At 44.4% G+C, this 21,354-nt stretch overlaps 1 protein-coding gene across 3 annotated transcripts in view; it reads right to left on the bottom strand.

The window, feature by feature from the left end:
* The window catches only part of MAP2K5 (mitogen-activated protein kinase kinase 5), a 120,736-nt gene that overhangs the window by 50,076 nt on the left and 49,306 nt on the right, over window positions 1-21,354 (bottom strand). For all 3 annotated transcript variants that reach the window (XM_027898687.1, XM_027898688.1, XM_027898689.1), the window contains 4 exons: window positions 18,536-18,584; window positions 11,641-11,714; window positions 10,663-10,713; window positions 6,974-7,045 (listed from right to left, as the gene is read on the bottom strand). In XM_027898687.1, the coding sequence (XP_027754488.1) occupies window positions 6,974-7,045; window positions 10,663-10,713; window positions 11,641-11,714; window positions 18,536-18,584 (246 nt within the window). The remainder of the gene's footprint in view (window positions 1-6,973; window positions 7,046-10,662; window positions 10,714-11,640; window positions 11,715-18,535; window positions 18,585-21,354) is intronic.

Raw genomic sequence — 21,354 nt, 5'->3', positions numbered from 1 at the left:
AAAAAAAAAAAAAAAAAAAAAAAAAAAAAAAAAAAAAAAAAAAAAAAAAAAAAAAAAAAAAAAAAAAAAAAAAAAAAAAAAAAAAAAAAGAGTTACAAATTAATTTAATCTTCTGCCTATAGTTTGCAGCTGCACTCCGAAGTGTCTGGGGCTTAAGAACAAAGCCTTGCAAGGCCTGGGAGTGGGGAAAGCTTCAATTTTTAATGTATAAGGCCATTAGCTGATAACTTGTGGAATCTGCGACCCCTGCGGAGGGGCAGGAGCCGGGAAAGGGAGACTGATGAAGTGACATTTGCTGGTGGTGGCGAGGACCACGAGCAGGAGGAAGGTTATTACTGACACCACCAGGCCCACCAGAAATATGCCCTAATAACCTTTGGGACATTCCTTGGCTGGAGCAGAGGAGTTGGAGATCTCTCTCTTTTTCTCTCTCTCTCTCTGCATAAAAATATATTAAAAATCAAAGCCTAATTCGCCTTAATTAAAGATAATTAGTTTCACTTTGCCTTCTTTTAAATATGAGCTATAGCAAATGCACTGCAAACTAAAGGCTGCAGACAATCATGATTAAATTGCACACTTCTGCCTGGCCACAAATCCTCAATATTAGCAGGCTTTTACTGCTGCAGCTTCAAAGGTGAGGCTGAGAATAGCAGAGCCTTTTCCAGGGGGACAAAGGTGGCACGTGGGCTTTTCAGGGCCAGCTGGGGAGATTGTCAGGTGCAGAATTTCCACAAATGGGCCATAAAGGTTAATTTGATCACTTGTTTGAGAGGAGAGGCTCCCCGCTTGTTTGTTTGCTGGATTTTAAATTCGGTATTTTAAGGGGAAGAAAAAACCAGGAAATTTGGTTGTGCTGGCGGAAATGCAGCTCAGCTTTAGCTGCTCTCCATCTCTGCTGGCACGAGGGTTCACCTGCCACTGCAAGGCACTTAAATAATGGGAAAAGGCAGATTTGACTGGCAACTTCCTAGATTTTTGACTTTTTTAAAAGTAGAAACAGCTGTATTACACAGTGTAAGAACAGGGAACAATAATCTGCATTACACAGAATCCCAGGATCCTGGAACGGTTTGGGTTGGAAGGGGCCTTTCAAAGGTCTTCTAATCCATCCTGCCATGGGCAGGGACACCTCCCACTAGCCCAGGTTGCTCTAAGCACCGTCCAGCCTGGCCTTGGACACGTGCAGGGATCCAGGGGCAGCCACAGCTTCTCTGGGCACCCTGTGCCAGGGCCTGCCCACCCTCACATAAACATAAATATATAAATATTACCTATGTAATGTACTATGCCATCGATTAGACAATTACTCAACCCTACAATCCTCCCCACAATACCTGTTCTAAACCCACCACAGCTGATGTTATCCCTCAGCTGTCCCTTCATCTGCCCAGGCACACAACTGGATTATTTATCTGCCCGCCCGCAGCGGCCGCAGAGCGATTGCCGGGCAACATGATCCATGGAGGTCTCAACCCACACAAACTGTACCTAAACTTCCACTTTATTGCAGCTCAGTTCACGGGCTTCACCTAATATAGGGTTACATCCCAGAGCAGCAAGCGGATAAATCATCCTGGAATATTACTGTGGCTAAGTTTGGCTGGGAGTGGAGCATATGTGCTTCCGAGTCACTGAAGCAAAGGCCCATAAAATACACTAATTACTGCAAGTTCTGGTCACTGGGTGATTGATAGCGCTCCGTGAGGCAACTTCCCCACCACACAGCAATTATTAATTCATGACCCAACCCTCAGGCACCGGGCCCTTTGCTCCTCATTCCACGTTGGTGGGGTGGCTGGACATCGTCTCCTCATCCCGCTGGAGAGGAGGAATTGGAGCCAATGGGCACTGCCTGGACAAACCACCCCAAACAGCTCAAGGAGGGAGGGAGAAAGATAAAAATATAGGCCGAAATAATAAAAATATAGGCCAGCTTTCTCCTAAGAGTGAGTTTCTGAAGTGCATCATTCTGTACAGAACAGCTGACTATTGAGGGAATATTCCTCAAGAAGGATCTCAGTCGTTGAGCAGATCCTGCACGTCACAGGGCTGAGCAGAGCACCCAAGAACTCACCAAATCACAAACGATCACACCACTGCAGTCCTCAACACCTGACAGCAACAAGGTGAAGCTCATTGCAAAAAAACCACAAACAAACAAACAAAAAAAAGAGCTTTTTATATCCTTGCTTTTCTTAATCCTAAAGGAAACATGCCCAGTATTTGCAGTCCCACCTGTGTGATGATCCACAGTCCAAGGCAGCTCGAGGCATGACTCTGCTCTCAGCCAAACTTCAGGAAACCAAACAAAAAAAGGGCCTTCTGCCATGAGCTCTTCCCACTGGCTCTTCCAGCACCAGCAGCTCCACCTTGGCAAGGCCTTGCCCAGTTTCTCCAGTTTAAACCAGCAAAACAAAGCAGCTCAGGCCCAGCACACGAAAGGCACCGAGCTCTGGGTTTCAGATTCTCCCCTATCACAGAATTCCTTATGCTGGAAGGGACCTCCAAGAGCGTCAAGTCCAACCATTAACGCAACACACCCTGTCCCCAAGCAACAACTCCACCTGTTCTTTAGGGAAGGGGGTAAAACGAGGAAAGACCAACCATAACACCCACAGGTGAGTGAAATCCTGCAGAAGACAAAGTGTGCTCTGCAGAACCTCCCTCAGATCAGCTCACAATCTTGACCTTGAACCATTATCCCCTCAAAGCCGACGATATCTGATTGATCACGTATTTTAGACTCCTCAGAAACAGATCTGAAGCCTCCCCTCCTTGACCAGCTGGTACACGAGTCTTGACACCAGTTTTATGCACTCAAAACATCTTAGAGGTTGAAGTGCTTTTAGAGAATCATCTTCAAGCAGAGCTTCTTCTCCTGGAGCACCCTCTTCAAACATCTTGCTCCTCCCTTGCCTTTGTTGGGCTCGATGATCCTTGTGGGTCCCTTCCAGCTCAGCATATTCTGTCATTCTGTGATTCTCCAGCTCCCTCCGTGCTCCAAATCCAAGTGGGATGAAGAGTCTGAGGCTCCACAACACTGCCAGTGGGAGTAGTCAGGGTTAACCACCCTCAGGAGACGTGTGTGCCTGAAATAATGACGTAAGGCCTGTCTCTGGGATAAATCCCAGTGTTCCTGTGTGTGGGAATGCTGGAAATCTGCCCCATGACAGCTTAAAATGTTTCTAACAACCCTGGAAAGCTCTTGCAAACATCCAGTTAACAAGAGCCCTGGTAACCAAAGACTTAGATTGTCATTTTGGGAGTTTTAAGAACTAATACTGAACTGATGTTAAAACTGATGGCCAAGCTCCTCGTCCCTGAAGGAGAGAACAGAGAGAACCTCTGCAAGAAATCTGACTTTCAAAGGAGGCTGAAACACAAGGAAGCAGCTGTTTTTCCTAGAAAAGGAGAGTGGGAAGTAGAGCCCAGGATGTGACACAAAAGGAGGAGCAAACAAGGCATCATCAGCCAAGCAGGTGAGCTCATATTCTCCTGCCAAAACTCACTTAGTTTTGGGGCATAAGCAAAGTGCTCTCACTTCCTGCATTTCAATATAACATCAATTCTGTCTGTGGATAAAATGAACCCTGGTAAAGGATCTCAGAATGGGTTGGGAGGCACCTTAAAGCTCATCCCATCCCACCCCCTGCCACGGGCAGGGACACCTCCCACCAGCCCAGGCTGCCCAAAGCCCCGTCCAACCTGGCCTTGATACTGGTATTAAACCCACCCAGGTGTATTTTACCCTGCCCTGCATGTTTGAAAGTTCACTTGTGGAGAGCAGCCACGCAAGGCAGGATCAGAGTCAGAGTGGAGGGGAACAAGAAATATTGGGCAATTTAATTTATCCTCCTGTGCAGGACACGGCTCTTGGAGAGGGGGAATGGGCTGTGGCCACACACACACACACACTCAGCCTCAGCCCAGGCAGCCTGGCTCTGCTTTATGACTGAGTTATAAACCCTTGAAAAACAGCTTTTATAAATGAAAATGCTGACACAGTGTTCAGTGTAGTGACAGCAGTGGCATTGGTTTAAATTGAACTTGCTTTGTCAAGCCGAGAGCACTTAAATAAAAACATCGAAGAACCTCATGGAAACACACCAACTATTTGTGAGGAAACACACCAACTATTTGTGAGGAAACACTTCCAAACAGCTTTACAGAGCCTGTGTTAAGTTTCATGCACTTCCAGAAAAATCCTGAGGGAAGAAATGCACACTCAAAAAAAGGAAGCAGTGATAATAGAGATAATAATGATATTACATGTATTATCACATCACATATATGATATATTATATAATAATAATAAAGCTAGCAGCATTTCTTCTTCTATTTTAATTTAATTTTTTACTTTATTTTTTTATTTATAACGGGAAGACTGGGCACCCTCAGACACCCCTTACTTCAAGGGGAACGTGACTGTTCCCCAACTCCCAAAGCTCAGCCAGGACTCACATTTAATACTTTCCACACTCTCCCAACTAGTTTTTTGGGGGCAGTTTTCTTAACCTTCACAACAACAGTTGCACTTCCCATTACCCAAAGCTTTGCAGCCAAGAAATTCGAGGTGCTTTAAAGGCTCAGAAGAATATTAAAGAAAATGAGGAGATTTACTGCTGATTTCACATTCTCACCCTCCAGCACGAGTCATTTGTGCTGACTTGATCCCACCAGCCATTTCTTTTGAATTCCCGTGCCACCACTGTGCTAACACCCAGTTGCAGGGGTTGAGCATCACCCTCCTGAGTGGAGATGATTTGAAATCCTCCAGCAAAACAGCGGCTTCCCTTTCTAACAGCTCCATCAGCCCCAGCCCGGGTGTCTCCACTCCCAATCCCCGTGTCAATACGGTGTGACTTTAATGACAGTGACCTTGTGTGGCTCTCTGAGCACCTTCTTCACCTTTGTGAAGACGTTTTTTCTGAGCCTCTGTCCTTGCTTTCATCATTTAACACATCACTCAAAGCACTTCCAGACAGCAGCGGCCGTGCCGGGAGAGGGCTCGGAGGAGCAGATGACACACCAATTAACGGGCCCAAATTGCTTCCTGGACATCTGATCCAGAAGACATTCATGGAAAGTCAGGGAGAAATAAAGTTGAGAAGGTGTAAAACAGGAGAGGAAATGCAAATCAAAGGGTTTTTTTTCCCGACGTTGGCAAAATTCATCCTGCAAATGGAATTGATCCCCAGCCAGGTTATCTACAAATAACCCTGAACTGAACTCCAGATGACTTGATCCACCCGGTGGATCACTGAACTGCTGCTGCACATCAAAATACTTCTTTTATTCAGCAAGGGAACTAGGAAATGCTCACACAGAAAGTCTTATATTTATATCCCCACAAATGAGGAAGAACACCACGATCAGGTGTTCATGTCAGACACTTTTAGGCCTTCATGTAATACAATTTTAGCCCTTTTTTTGGGTAAATTAATGTACAGAGTGTGTGACTGTGCTCTGCCTCTCTCCCAAAACCGTGAGTGAGGGCTCTCCAGCATCACAAACCATGAAAATCTGCAGTGAAACAAATGAAGAGACCTCTCTCCCCTGTGACAAGTTAAAGTGTGTCATTGCTAGAGTTGGCTCCAGTCAGACCCTGGGAAAGATTTACAACACCTGAATGCAGTGATTCAGCATTAACCACCTTCATTTTGGTTAAAAGGGGTTTGGCAAGGAATTTACTGCTTGAAAATGTAAGAACAGTTAATTTTGGGGGCTACAAAACGTGAAATCTTAATCTTATTTAACTTCTACCTCATCTCCTGCTAAAAAAAAAATCAACTGCACTTCACCCAAAGGTACACTCAGCTTCACCTTAATGACAATTATACTATATTATTCCAGAAGAGAAGGGAAGGGCACTCACATTTTCTGCTTAATCATAAATGCCTTTGTCAGGCTGGGCAAGGAAAACGGTGCAAGTCATCCCTGGTTTGAAGGGATGTCCTTAAAGGATGAAACAACTGCTTCAAGCAGGGGGAATTTCCCTCATGGGACTGTCCTTGAGCTGAAAAACTCTTCTGAGGGCTTGTTGTTCAAGGCTCCGGGGGTTTCCAGCTGCTTTGTGGCCACTCAAAGGCAGAACAGAGGGGCTACGTGACCTCCTGTCACCACCAGACCAGAGCCACCAGTCCCTTCTCCCAGCCCAGTTTATATCAGACCTCATTTTACTGATCACAGCACAGGCCTTTCTCCTCCAGATACACCCTCTGCGTTATCCTTCCCACAAACAACAATCTGTTTATACAAAAATTGATGTTTTAGAACACCTTGAGCTGAAAAAAACCCACCTTTTTTTCCTGAATCAAAACTGACCTTGCTCTGCCCAAACCTGCACCAGGCATGGATGGCTGCACTGAGAATCCCAGACTGGTTTGGATTGGAAGGCACCTTTAAATATCATCTCTTTCCAACCTCCCCCCAAACAGCACAATTTACAGCCACATTCCCTTCGAAAGGCTTCATTTTCATAGATTTTTTTTTTCTCCTGCTGGAAGCTCTGCTTGTGAGAAATCTTTCTAAAAGCCCTTGTGGACACTTAAACCCAAACACTTTATTTAATCACACAGGGTAGAGGCTCGAACCATCCTGCAAATATTTCTGCCAAGATTTTGCAAGGCCATTAACCAGCTCTGAATTCCAATCTGCAAAACGCCGTTTTAACCCGAATAATCACCCACTCTGGCCTGGCCTGTGAAGATGCAGCACAGAAATAGCACCATTTCCAGTCCCTGAGGTGCTGAGAGGATGCAGAGGCATCTCTGCATCAGGCCCTACTTCCTGCTCTTTATTTTGGAGTTTTAGTGGAGCTCAAAAGAACAAATCCATTCTAAATACAGCCCAAATTTAGCGAGGGGTAAGAGCATATAAATACACAAAGCACAGGCAAAGATTCCATTACAATATTTCAGCGTTAATGTGACTCTCAAGACATGCATGTGGCAATGAGATACTGTCATACCTCCATGAAGGAAATCCCCAGGCTCCAAACATCCGAGTGAATTCCATACTGCTCCCCCGAAATGCGCTCGGGCTGCAAAGAGATGCAAGGAAAGCCCTTCCTGAGCCTTGCAAACAAAGAGAGTATTGCCCAAAATCCAGTCCAGGGCAAGCAAATCCATTGGGAAAAAAAAAAAAATCACAGAATCGTGGAATATCCTGAGTTGGGAGGGACCCAGAAGGATCACAGAGTACAAGAGGACACCCCAACTTGTCCCTCAGAGCGTTGTCCAAACACCCAAACCCTGTCCCTGAGCTCTGGGGGGCTGTGCCCACTGCCCTGGCAGCCTGTTCAGTGCCAACCACCCTCTGGGGAAGAACCTTGTCCTGAGATCCACCCTGAGCCTGCCCTGGCACAGCTCCAGCCCTTCCCTGGGGGCTGTCCCTGCTCACACCGAGCAGAGATCAGAGGGTTCAGTTGAAGCACCAAAAACTACCAAGAAGTCACCAAAAAACCCCCCCCCCAGCAAAGCTCCCAGAGAGCAAACCCACTCCTCAGGAAAACCTGTATCCATCCACTGCTCTGCACCTTGCCAGGTCAGCCTTGGCATTTGTGTTTGGGCTGTTCCATCCACGGAAAAAAGCCCAGGAATGCAAGGTCAGGTTGATAGAATCCCATGGTTTGTCCACCCATCCCAAAGCCCAGGCACCACAGCAAGGAAAACCCTCCTCGTGGGGAGCCAAGGGGTTGGGGAACAACTACTTGTGAAACCCCTTGGTTTAAGAAGCCAAGCTTTTGAAGAACCACCCAAGTCACACGTGGGCAGTGCTATTTTAGACACTTCTTAATTTTGGCTTTGACCTGCAGGAAAAAAAACAAAAAAACAACGAAAGACCTCGCTCCAAACTATTAACAGCAGGTTTAATGCCTCATGAAGTAGAAGGCTGTAAAATATCACTGCTGGTTTTGACTTGAAAGCTACAATTTCAGCATTTCCAAGGTCAAGTACGGCATGAAATGTGACAATAAAAGGCTCCCCGAGACTTCCCTCCCCACTGTGCTGTTAATGCACCTGTCTAACCCAGCCACCTGCAAAGCACTGCCCGTATTTTTAGCCTTTAATAATCCAGAGGGCTTTTTTTAGCAAAACAAACTCCCAAATTAGTGCCAGTCCAATGTGTTTGGGGATGTTTGCTCTGAGCTGCTAATCCCAGGTCAGGAGCTTTTATCGCGGCGTTTGAACGTTAAGTAAAAACCACCCGTAAGGGAAACCCTCCCCCAGCTGCTAAACCCAAAAACCACCCCAGCGTTCAATGGAACAACATCCCTTTGTCCAAATTTCACTTACAGGTGACCAAAAAAATCTTATTTTTTTTAAAAGTTTTGAAGTAAAATTAGTCCAGGTCAGCACAGCTTAGAAAGGTTTAAAATGGGCATCATAGGAATTAGATTTTTAAGCATTTTTTTGTACTAAATATCCTCATAAAGATACGGTTTTGTAGCCAAAAAAAAGTACAGAGACAGATATGTCTGCTTTTACGACATGACATGGACTAAGCAGGGCCACCCACTGAATTTTTTTTAGACCTTTCCCGAGCCACCAAATCAGATCTAAAATTCACACTGGGCAATATTAAATAGTTTATAATTCCTTTGTAACAGCTCAGGTTTAAACAGCAGCTTCTCCGGAGGAATGATGGATTCCCAGATGAAAAGGGCAAGCAAATCAGTGGCACATTTAAACAAAGAGTATGGAAAAGAAGAGGAAAATAGGGATAACATGCATAAAGTAAAGGGTGCAACCCAGGGACTGTCCTATGAACACACAGCCCGAAGGATTTTCTCTTAAAAACTGGTTATTTTTTTCATCCAAGTTTTTTTTTCCTAGACAAAGCGGTGACAAAATGATTTTACAGAAACTGTATTTTGGTGGGAAATTTTAATTTCTCAGTCAAGAACCTTTTTTTTTTTTTTTTTTTTTTTTTTTTTTTTTTTTTTTTTTTTTTTTTTTTTTTTTTTTTTTTCCTGGTTATTTCAAACCAAACCTCACCTTTTTGAACAGTTTCAAATTCACTGACAGGAGGTGAACCAAAGCTGAGGACCTCCGTTAGTTTTGGAGGGCTTGACCATAAATTTGATGACACCAAACAACTCAATCAGGAAGCAAAACCCCAGCAAATCAGATCAAACGCGTTTCAGCCTTAACTTCTCCCTTACAATTAACAGCTGAAGGCATCCCATTCGTCCATAAGCAAGAAGGCAAAAAAAAAGCAATTTATTTAATGTACACCTGGGAAAGAGAACTGTAATTTTGGTTTGTACACTAAAAGCATAATACAATTTAATTCTCAGACCTGCTTAAGATCAGCCTAAAGTAACAGCTGAGTTGGAAAAGTTGATTAATTTAAAGCCGTTTCTTTGTCTGAATCTTTACGTTCTGCTTCTTTTTTATGCTTTTCTTTCTTAAACCGTTTTTCTGATGACACAGGACAGCCCAAGTCTTTCTAGGATGGTGACATGAGCATTTCAGAAGCCACATAATGAGTATACCTTGAGTAGAAAAGCACTTAGCAAATAAATGGGCACCTGGTGCCGCTTTCTTCTTACAAGAAAGTCAGAAAAAATACCTGCAAGCGATTAAAGGTCACGGATTTCTCTCTCCTCTTTTCTGAGGTTTGAAAAAAACACAAGCACCGACCACTTTGTACTGTTTGTGATTTTTTTTTTTTTTTTGAACAAGCAGAACACTGATTTTTATTTTTTTTTTATGCTTTTAGTGTACAAAAATTTTTTTATTTTCGTTAATATTATGGCATTAGCGGTTTGCTCAAGGAATTTCAACAGCTAAAAATAAGACAAGTTAATAGAGTGCTTTAAAAACTGAAGCAGTGACGTTTTCACATCTTAAATGGGGAATTAAAATTAATCAAATCCACACCAGTTGGTGTGGTTTCCTTTCACCCTGGTCCTTGTCCCTGTGTTAATCTCCCTGACGGGAGAACCTCAGGCCAGCTGGCAGGTTTAAAACCAGATCTTTCACCCTCTGCCTTCCCCCAGGTGATGTATCTTCAGCCATGTCCTCCTGTGATCTAAAAATGCTGGGAATTCCTGCTTTAATGTACAGAAATAAAGCAGAATTGGCCTCCTGTTCACAAGGACTGCGACCAAAATTTACAATAAGAAGTGAAAACACCGATGACTCGCCCTGTGCTGCCTGAACACTCCACAACAGGCAATTTAACGCCCTGATATTATTAATCCTAATGATTTCAGCTTCACATTCCCATGGGAACCCCCCCCCCCCACACACACACCAACCACAGGGTGTTCAGGTACCCAAAACCTCTGCAGGGGCTCAAATCCTTGGCTGAACTCCAGGTTGGGAGCAGCATTCCCAAAACGTGGATGAGCTCGTGGATCCACAAAGAGCCACGAGCTACGAGTGCAAAGCTGTTTTCTGATCGTCCAACTGGCTCTTCCCTTTGTTCCCACTTGTTCCAAGGCAGTAAAAAGCAGCTAAAAACACACAAAAAAGAAACCCTTCTCCCAGTTTTTCTCTTCCCTACCGGCAAGGGATGGAGCTGTCACCCCAAAATGAGGACACGGGGAGGGGGAGAGATGGATTTGGGGGATTGATTGGGAATATATCCTGTGTTACACAGAGAACAAACCCTTCCCTTTAAATGTTATTCCTGCAGAAATCCACTTACCGCCATGTAAGCATTTGTTCCAACATACGTCTTGGCTATAGAATTCACCAGCTATCAGACAAAACAGGCTGTTAGAACAATATAAAGATAATGTGGAAATAAAATGGGCAATTATTCCTCATTTAACCTACAATCATCATTCCTATAAATCAACGAAAAATTATGTAAAAGGGAACAAATTTATCTGCCAAGGCATTAAAAATGATTAAATCTCGCCTTGGTTGGGAATGAGGATTCCAATTTAAACAAGCACTGCATTACAGTTTATGGCAGATAACCTTAAACAATTCTGTTAAACAGGATGCTTATGGCTTTAGTACCCCAAACTAGTCTGATATAAAAAGTCAATTTGAAGTAGGATTGAGCACACTCATTTTTCAGTCAGCTGGCTCAAGATGTGAATAAAGCCACAATTCATCACTTGAATGCAACCAGCACTAAATACGCTGGAGGGACAACAGCCCCTGACAACCCATAATACAAGGCTGACCTTCTCTTTGGTCCCTGTGTTTGGCTGAGAGGAAAGGTGCTGAAATTCAAATCAACATCCCCAGCAAGCTCGTGGGTCACTAGCAGAGAAGTTCTCCAGGGAGGCCCAAAATGGAAATTAATTAAAATTTGTGCTGCACATTGTAAAAGCCCACCACCATTGTTAGGCCCAATATTAATTTTTATTGTGGGCCAGTTGGGCTCCCCAGGCACGGCCCTCGCTCTGCCCTCCCTTTTGTCTGGCCAAAAAGCTTTCAGATCAAAGCTGCATATCAATGAAGTTTGCTATTCGTAAGTAGTAATTACAATATCAGCAGTTTTTACTGTCATTAAACAATGAACAATCATATTCAGATGAAGCAAAAGTCGCCCAGAGATTCCAGATGAATAGGGCTGTCCCAGCAGAGAGGAGCTCGTGGGGGCTGCCTGTCTGAGCCAGGTGATTTGGGGATGGAAAGGGAGCGGGGACAGATCCAAAGGGGGAATTACCTGAGTGCTGACCCCGAAGTCACAGAGCTTCACCTGGCCCCTAGTGTTCACCAGCATATTGGAGGGTTTCACATCTGTTGGGGAGGGGGGGACAAAACTGCATTATCTCGATGATCCTACATAATAAACATCATCTATACATATATACAAAATCATCATAGAATGTTACAGCCTAAAATATAACCCAGAAGGGACCCCACAAGGGTCATCGAAATCTTGGCCTGACCCTGCACAGGACAGCCCCAAATACACAGGAGAGCATCCTGAAGATTGGCCTGGCAGATTTTTAACAGGGAATATTACAAACAGGTATTTCAAGTGCAAATTTCAAACCTCTGGTTCCTAAGTCGGCGGCACAGGAGACATTTCTGTGTTTCAAATGCAACCACTGGATTCTAAGTCAGCAGCACAGATGGCATTTTATATATATATATATATATATATATAAATAAATATATTATACATAATCTATAGAAATATATAAATTATACATCATCTCTACATAGATGATACCACACGATATGACACAGATGACATCATACAACACTGCTATTAAATCTGCAGGTGACACCAAGGGGGAAGAGGTGACAAGAGCACCGAAGGGCAGCACCTAAAATTCACAGGGATTTTGACCAGCTGGAAAATCAGCCTGGAAAAAGAAGGAGGAATTGCACAGGGATAACGTTTAGACAGGGATTAACCCCCACACCTCTGCTCTGTGCACAGTGGCTTCCACCCCAGGGGCTTTTATGGCACGAAAACGCTCCAACCTCGGGGTTCCAGAGCTTTTACAGGGGTAAACTGCCAGCAAAGCCTTCAAACGATGAACTAACCCTGTTGCAGCAGATAAACCGTCAATGTGCATCATAAAACCAGAGACCTTAATGCTGAGCCCCTCTGATGCCAAAAGAAGTTGGAACATTTCTGCTTCAAACTGTAAAATCAACACTGAGCATCTTTCCTGTTCCTGGATGCCAGTTGGGAAGCAGAATGTGCATGTTATGGCCTGGCTTAAACTTGGGAAGATTAGAGCACAGTGGCTTTGCCTAATCACTGCTTTCTTCTGTCAAAATGGATTAAAAGCAATAGCTTGTACTTGTGCCTTCTTTAAAAGTGAGCACTCGTTGGGTGCAGATGGATGAAACCCAACTAGAAAAGCACCTAATTTTGTTTATCATTAAGTTTGCTTCGGTTTAGCAGCTGTTTTCTGGTGGCACAGTAGCCTGTTTAATTTGTCTCTGTAATGTAGAAATGTATAACCTCAATTAGGAAGCTGATTAAAAGCTTTCTTATATTTGAGCTAAAAATCCACTTTTAAAAAGTACCTTATATACCTTAAGCAGATCTGTACATTCTAAGTGAGGGGGGTACATTCTCTAATTTCTCCCTAAAAAAAAAAAATCAGTCAGGAGCATCTCCATCGTGTAACAACATCCAAACCCTCAGTTAACACATCCCCATCTCCAGCTTTAGGAATTCCATCCATGTGCTGCATTTCTGATGGAGTTTTACCCCCTCTGGTGCTGAGTGACTTTGCTAAATCCAAGCGGACGTGCCGGGTACAATCAGCAGCTCTCCCCTGAATGCTGAGCAGGACATCAAGGTGCACAGTAATCCTGTTTAACCTTCTTTCTAAAAATATGGAGCCAACGGAGCCACCTCGGCCCTGGAACGTGTGGAGTGGGAAGGAAAAGGGAGCAGCAGGTGCTGCTGCACCCACAGACATCCCGACACTGCACCCCCCAGATCCAGCTGTTCACAGGACAGGCACTGGGAACAGTGAGGTTATGGCACAGTCTAACCCTAATTGTAACAAAAATTGTAATAAAAATAATTCATAACCGAAAGGACGGGACACAGGGAACGGTTTCCCACTGCCAGAGGGCAGGGAGAGATGGGAGATCGGGAAGGAATTGCTGGCTGGGAGGGTGGGGAGGCCCTGGAATAGAATTCCCAGAGAAGCTGTGGCTGCTCCTGGAGCCCTGGAAGTGTCCAAGGCCAGGCTGGAGCAACCTGGGCTGGTGGAAGGTGTCCCTGCCCGTGGCAGGGGGTGGGATGGGATGAACTTCCAGGTCTCTTCCAACCCAAACCATTCTGGGATTGTGCAGTTCAATGTTCTCCAAGTCCAGCCCACAGATCCTCATCCTCCTAACACGACCCAGCAGAGGAAACCACCAGGGCACATCTGTCCCCTGTGCCCCCAGGCCTGCCCAGCTCCCACCTCAGGGCATCTGAAGACCCCATTTCCCTTCCCTGGTCCTGCAGGGGATGTGGCAGGAAGCTGATACAAGGGAATAAACACCTGGCACTCATTAAGCTCTGCTTGATCCTGAAATCCTTTTCACAAACAAAGCTCAAAGAAAAGAAAATCCGAGAAGAAAACAAACCAACTAAAAGATGAGCAGTTGGCCCCTCAAGGATGGGAGGACTCCAGAGTCCAGAGCAAAACAGCCTAACAAGCTCTGTAAGAGCAAACCCAACCTGTCCTGCCAGGAGAAATTAAATATAAGCAAATATTTGCTATGAATCCCAACGGTTTCCTCAAAAAAGAAAAGAAAGTGACAAAATATCTCATCTTGAAAGTGAGGAGAAAAAAAAAAAAAAATCACCTAATCAGCAAATTAGCCTTTGGTTTCATAAACCACTTCAGTTAATGGATTAAATATTTTTTGGGGTTTGGGAAACAAATGTGCATAAATAATGTTCTGCACCATCTGCTTGTGATTAATATTAGTGTTTGGAAGTGAAAGAATTTAAACAAGAGCCAAAAGGGGTCATTATGCTCCCATTACCAGGGCTTGCTTAATACAAATGATTTCTATGAAGCATCATTATAGAGGATGAACAAGTTCTCCTCCTGATGGAGCTGCCTAAGTAGTTTCACCTCCCTGCAAATAAAAGGGACCTCCAAGCTCTTACTTACCAGTAAACAGAACTGTCAGAGGTTCAGCTTTTTCAACACCAAACATTTCACTCATTTGTGTTGTAGAAAAGCAAACAGACACACGATTGTGTGGGGAGGAAAAAAAAAAAACCCAACAAACAACCCTGAGATTGTTTAAAAGCTGTCTCTTGACTTTTCCTGTCTTTTAAAAAATAGAAAACCTCAACATGCCAAGTTCAAGGAAGACATCAGCACGGTTCTGCAGAGGCCAGGATTATTTTTTTTTAAATAAGCCTTAAGTAGTCCGTGAGTGGCCATGCATGTGTTTAGCTCTACATACAGGCAGAAATATTTGCATAGAATAGCAGAATCCTGGAATGGTTTGGGTTGGAAGGGATCTCAAAGCTCATTTTGTCCCCTCCCTGCCCTGGGCAGCGACACCTTCCACTAGAGCAGGTTCATAATTTCACATACACACCCCTGGATTTGGGGCTGTGCTTCACTAAATAGTGGCCCTAATGCTGATTATTTCTCACAAAGGTAAAAAAAGGGGAGAGGGAGACTCAAATATGGCATATCCTGGGGTTTTTTTAACATCCTGGGATAAAAAGAGTGATGCACAAACCTCCCTTTTGCCACAAACCAACCGGCAGTCCAGGAGATCTCCAGACCCTCAGCTCTGCTCAACCAACCTCACAGATTACAGACCACAGAACAGTTCCAAAATTAGCACGAATTTAAAACCTAGTCCTACCCTATTATAAAATCTAACCAGAAGCCAAGGTGCTCCAGCCATGCAATACATATAAATATATATATTTATGTATAAATATAAATATACACACACCTCCAGTGCCCAAACAGCCACGCACACAGATCCAGATCAGTACAATTAAACACAAGTGGGTAACATTTATTTCATACCTTTCCTTCAATAAGAAGGTGTGAACAGAGGAAAACACGGCAGATAAAATGCACACGGTCTATACTTATTCTTGAACTTAACAGATTTTGGTTTGTCTTTATACAAACTTTGACTTTGTACATGATTAGACTTGTTTAATTGCTAATTCTGTTTTAAATCTAAGTTAATTTCTCATTACCCTTCCATTTCTACTTCTCATCCTCTGGGGAAAAGAGCACACTTATCATTGGGACATTCTCACATCTTCCAAAGAAGTGGTGGAGGTGTTAATCTCATGTTTATGTTTGATGTGGGTGTGATGGCTACGACTGCAGTTGTGTTTATTAATATGCACGGCTATCACCTCATTAGTTGCGAGGTTTGTTTTGAAGTGAAGCTGTAATATTTGCTGCAATGTCTGATCTGCAATAAAAGACTTGCTCATTGTTTGTTTGCTTTGCTTTAATTTACCCCCCTCCCCCCACCTCCAGGCCCGGAGCTGCCTCGCTCAGCTTTGCTGCAGCCCTGCCTTAAAAACCACCGTGGAAATTTGGGATCCTGCATCCATGTCCTGCTCTGCCCTACCTGGGAAACAAAAAAAACTCAGAGTTCAGCATCTCCTCCTTTACCCCTGAGCGTTAAAACCAGGAGGCAGCTGAAGGAAATCATCTGGAGAAATAAAGCCCTTCCCTGCACTGCATCTCCCTGCCCTCATCTTTGGGTACTCACCCCTTTTCTGTATCCTAGGAACGGGTAAATGAAACTGGGAACGAATCCTTGGGGGAATGCTGAACCTGGAATGCTCGCTATCCCCTCAGTGCTGTCCTCACCTTGGCCAATGCAGCAACAAGGGCAAAGGCCAGAAAAATCTGAAGTGTGATGAAAAATCAGTTTCTGCGCTTTGCTTCAGACCAGAGCAAGGGGCAAACACGATTCAGCAAAGCTGCTCTTCAGTCAAGGCAAGGAAACCCAGGCAGAAGGGGAGAGCCTGTTCTACTGGCAAAGCAAAAATCAGAGCCAGGTTCCAATTTCACAGCAGCAGGACAGGAAAATGCTACAGTTATATTATTTATGCTCCACGACGTCCTCTCCAAATCACAATCAGGAGGTGGGCAGGAAGATTAAAAAGAAAAATTGAAAAATTCCACATCTTCCTCCTTTTTGGGTGTTAAAGGGTGGCAATAACTGTGTAGCCTGTTCGGAGCCAGACCCAGCCATGGATGTTCCTGGTACCTTTTGTCTCCTATTTATTCTGGAACTGCTGTGGCAGCTCCAGCAGCAGATTGTTCCTCCTCTCACTGCGAGGGGATGGAGCTGATCAATCTCTGCATCTGGCAACGTTCAGGGTAGTAGGGGAATTGTTTCAACCATCACAGAAACGAAGCCTCCTCGGTAACCTGTGTCTGGTTGTGAATTCTGGGTTATTTCTGTTCTTTTAATCCACTGACAACCCAGGGGCAGGTCCACCAGCAACCCCCTGATCTGGGGGACAAAAGGGGACAGGGAATGGCCTTAAATTGTGCCAGAGGAGGCTCAGGTTGGATATTAGGAAAAAATTCTTGTGGAAAAACATTGTCCAGCCTTGGAACAGGCTGCCCAGGGCAGTGGTGGAGTCACCATTCCCGAGGGATTTAAAAGCCCTGTGGATGTGGCACTTGGGGACATGGGTCAGTGGTGGCCTTGGCAGCGCTGGGGAATGGTTGGACTCGATGTCCAGTGCCTTTTCCAACCTAAATGATTCACAGCTTTCCAAAAGCCAGGTCCTTAGCTGATCCCTACTCACCCTTTGGCCACAGCCCTCCTCCCACCCAGGACAGGCTGTGCTCCCAAATCCAGAGCAATCCCCTGGGAAGGGGAAAGGAGGAACTGCAGCCACGTCCAGACCCTGGGAGGGTGGGCAGGCCCTGGCACAGGTTGCCCAGAGAAGCTGTGGCTGCCCCTGGAGCCCTGGAAGTGTCCAAGGCCAGGCTGGAGCACCCTGTGCTCGTGGAAGGTGTCCCTGCTCATGACACGGGGTGGGATGGGATGAGCTCTAAGGTCCCTTCCAACCCAAACCATTCCACTGCTCACAGCAGGACACCTGACCCAGCCCATCACCTCCTCAGCCCCTCCAAAGCCCAGCAGGGCTGATCTCACCTCTCTGGTCTGGAATTTCCCATTCCCTCCCTGTCTCCCCTCCCACTTCTCCCTCAATCCCGAGTTCTGCACCCCCTGCCTGTGCACCCGGGCTGGGCGAGCAGATGGGGTAAATTAAACAGGATTGGTACAACATTAGCAACCAGAGCAGCTCCTTTCAGACACTTTAGAAACATTATAAATGTAATGAGTTTCTCCTTCTATTTTTTTTTTTTTGGGGGGGTGGTGCAGGGGGAAGTGGCTCCTTTGTTCTTTAAAGGCTCTTTCCAGAATTGACACTGGTTTTGCAAGTTTTAGTATATGTGAATGACCTTACTATTTTAACAAAATGTAACCAGATTAAAAAGCAAGAAATAAATGAGAAGTCTTAAATAAAACCCCCAAATTAACTTCAGGAAGGAGAATAAACAGCAAAACCCCCACATGGTTTATGTCCAAGCAAAATTAAAGTTCCTTTAACTCTTGATGACCATTCTGAGCGACAAGGGGGGCCACAATTTTAGAGATCTTGTGGCAGTCACATGAGATTCCTGAAGTACATAAGAAAATCTATCTTCTATTTCCAATACTAGTCAAACATCTGATTTTTCCACTGGGGAACTGTTTGTAACCCTAAGCTTCTAAATCTCTTTAAATAAATTCATTTCTCTCTTCTGTTCTTCTCCTTTGTACAGGAGGAGGGAGGGCAATAAAGAGCAGTAAAAATATTTTACCAGGGAATGTGTGAGGTTAATGATTAAGATTCATTCTGCATTACAAACCAGATGTTAATATGGTCAAGTGTCTTTGTAGAAAATGTTATTAAAATGAATACTATAATAATAATAATAAATTATTAAACATGATATTTTCTGTATAGTTCTATATAGTTTTATATATTTGTAAAAGGTATCTTGCATATCTATTATACTTTATATAGTAATATTAGAAAACAATTTTTCATTGAAAACCAGAAAACATCTGTTACTCACCTCTGTGCAGAATCTTTAGACTCCATAAATAGGTCAGGCCTTTCACAACCTGAAGAGAAAAAAAAAAACAAACATTCCTTCCATTGGGTGCATCTTGCACCTTTTCCTTCCCTCTCCATGCCTTTAATTACGTGATGCAAATGCAGGATATTTCTCCCTGAACTGTATAAATTGTCTCATTCTTCACATTACTCATCTTGGAACCAAACACAAACCTCATTCTCTCCCATCACCCCCAAAAAATACGACTGGGAGCCCTGAAAGAGAAGAACTGGGGCAGACCTCGCCCTGCTATTCCAGAATTTCCTCCTTCCACCACCAAAACTGTGAAAACCAAACTGAATAACCTGTTTTTTTTCCAGTGCAACGTTCAACAAACACATTCCTGCCCCTGCTCTCCTTCCCCCAACCCAGCCCTGCTTTCTCAGCCATCTCTTCTCAGAGAGAAAATCTATTTTATCCCCTTTCCATCTCTGAGGTGACATTTAATTCATTTCCCTGGGACTCTCCTCGTGCACCCCCAGAACAATAAACCATTTCTGACACTGGTAAATTTGGGTGAGTTTTGCAGTCAAAACAATTACATTCTTTTCACTGGCTGAGCAGGCCAAAATGAAGTTATTTGTGTTACGGAAGTGCTAAAAATATGATACAGAGTGAAAGCAGAGAGCACAGTAATTTCCTCCCTTCCTATCGGATTAGAAACTCTTTTCAAATTCATTCTGCAATTAAAAACGACATCAGTGGGATCAGAATCTCTTTTGTAAAGCAGATCTTGATGGTGGATCCCAAATAAATTTGCTCCAGGTGGCAATTCCTCACTTAAACTCAGCCAGACCCAACTACCTCCTGGCCACAGGTGTGACCACGTTCACCTCAAGCCTTTCAAAAGGGTTGGATTTGGTCTTAAATGTCTTTTCCAACCTTAATGATCCTCTGATTCCATGACTCTGTGACAAGCAAAACATGGGAATTCTATTCACACAGCACTGTGACATTATTATTATTAATAATAATATAAATAATAATAATTTTAAAATATTGATGCAAACACGAGTCAAGGAGATGCAGCACTTCAGGTTTCCTCCAATGGTCAAGGTGATTTTCAGTATATTAAGCTCTTTGGCTATTATAAATTTATTCAGACTATTGAAAAGCTCTTAAACCATTAGAAAATTATTTATTTTAAAGCAAGAAATCATAGGAAAAAAAAGAAAAAATCAACGACTGTGAATTATTAAATATTTTTCTTATGGAACACTTGCTAGATAAGACCTGGTATTAAACAAACTCTCCCTTCAGAGTCTCTCAGCATCAGAGTATAAAGGAATAAAAGGAGTTTTTCCCTTTATCCTGGGCTGTAAATATACTCCCATGAGCCCCCCAAATGGACTCACCTCGTGTAACACACAGTTATTCACTTCCCTTACATTTGCCTATTAGGGAAGGGCTCTCAAGTATTAAATATTATTCTAAAATGGTGCTGGGAGAGAGGATCTTTTGATGGAAGCTCTGGCAGGAATTATTGGTATTCAGTAAAGCAGGTTTTACAACAATGACTTGACAAAGCCTTGACACAAAAAGTACTTCCACCTGCTGTCAATCACTCACTCTCCTGACAGTTCAAGTGCACATCCTTTCAGGGAGAACTTCAATCAACATTAGCACTCAAAATACAGAGCACAATGTCACTGCCTCACAAATGGAAGGGAAAATAAATGTGTGAAGTGGCAAGCGAAGGGAGAAGGGATTTTTACATCCACAGCCCCAACCAGAACAGGAGCCACCACCAGACCACTCTGGGCTTCCCGAGGCACATTTTCCCTCAGAAAACACACCAGGCCTTCACACAAATTGAGGACACGAGGAGGAAGAGAGATTTCCCCTCTCACAGACACAAAAAAACCTCAGGAGGAATGTTATGATAAAGGCAGAGACCCCTCCAGCTCTCCCAAAGGAAAGGCTGGGAGAGTTGGGATTGGTCACCCTGGAGAAGAGAAGCTTCAGTGACATAAGTGTGGCCTTCCAGGACCTGAAGGGGCTCCAAGAAAGATGGAGAGAGACAATTTCCAAGGGCCTGGAGTGACAGGACACAGGGAATGGCTTCCCATTGCCAGAGGGCAGGGAGAGATGGGAGATTGGAAAGGAATTCCTGGCTGGGAGGGTGGGCAGGCCCTGGCACAGGTTGGGCAGAGAAGCTGTGGCTGCCCCTGGATCCCTGGGAGTGTCCAAGGCCAGGCTGGAGCAACCTGGGATAGTGGAAGGTGTCCCTGGCCACGGGAGGTGGTTTGGAACTGGATGATCTCCTTCCCAATCTCCCATCTCTCCCTGCCCTCTGGCAGTGGGAAGCCATTCCCTGTGTCCTGTCCCTCCATCCCTTGTCCCCAGTCCCTCTCCAGCTCTCTTGGAGCCCCTTTAGGCCCTGCAAGGGGCTCTCAGGTCTCCCTGGATCCTTCTCTTCTCCAGGTGAGCATTCCCAGCTCTCCCAGCCTGGCTCCAGAGATCATCCAACCACTGCAACCCTCAGGTGGGAGCGAGAGGAGCTCGGGGGGTGCTGCTGAACATCAGCATGGGCCTGCATCACTTCCCTCTGGAAATGGTTTCACTTAAAACCTCCTACAAACATAACAAGAGTTTCCCAATTAACAGATGAGCAGGTCACACATAATATCAAGCAGCTTCAGGAGATTAATGCACTGTACATGTCTCAGGAGGATAAAAGACAAACGACTCTGTCCATGGTGCAAGAGAAAACACACACTGGAAAAGAAAGGGACACTCTGGAAGCTGCAGGTTTTGTCTACAAAAATGCATCCAGC

The sequence above is a fragment of the Empidonax traillii genome, unplaced genomic scaffold (genome assembly GCF_003031625.1).
Source record: "Empidonax traillii isolate 1590-97213 ecotype Southwest subspecies unplaced genomic scaffold, ASM303162v1 scaffold616:size383281, whole genome shotgun sequence".
In the NCBI taxonomy this organism is placed as follows: Eukaryota; Metazoa; Chordata; class Aves; order Passeriformes; family Tyrannidae; genus Empidonax; species Empidonax traillii.
This window is presented reverse-complemented; position numbering and strand designations above follow the sequence as displayed.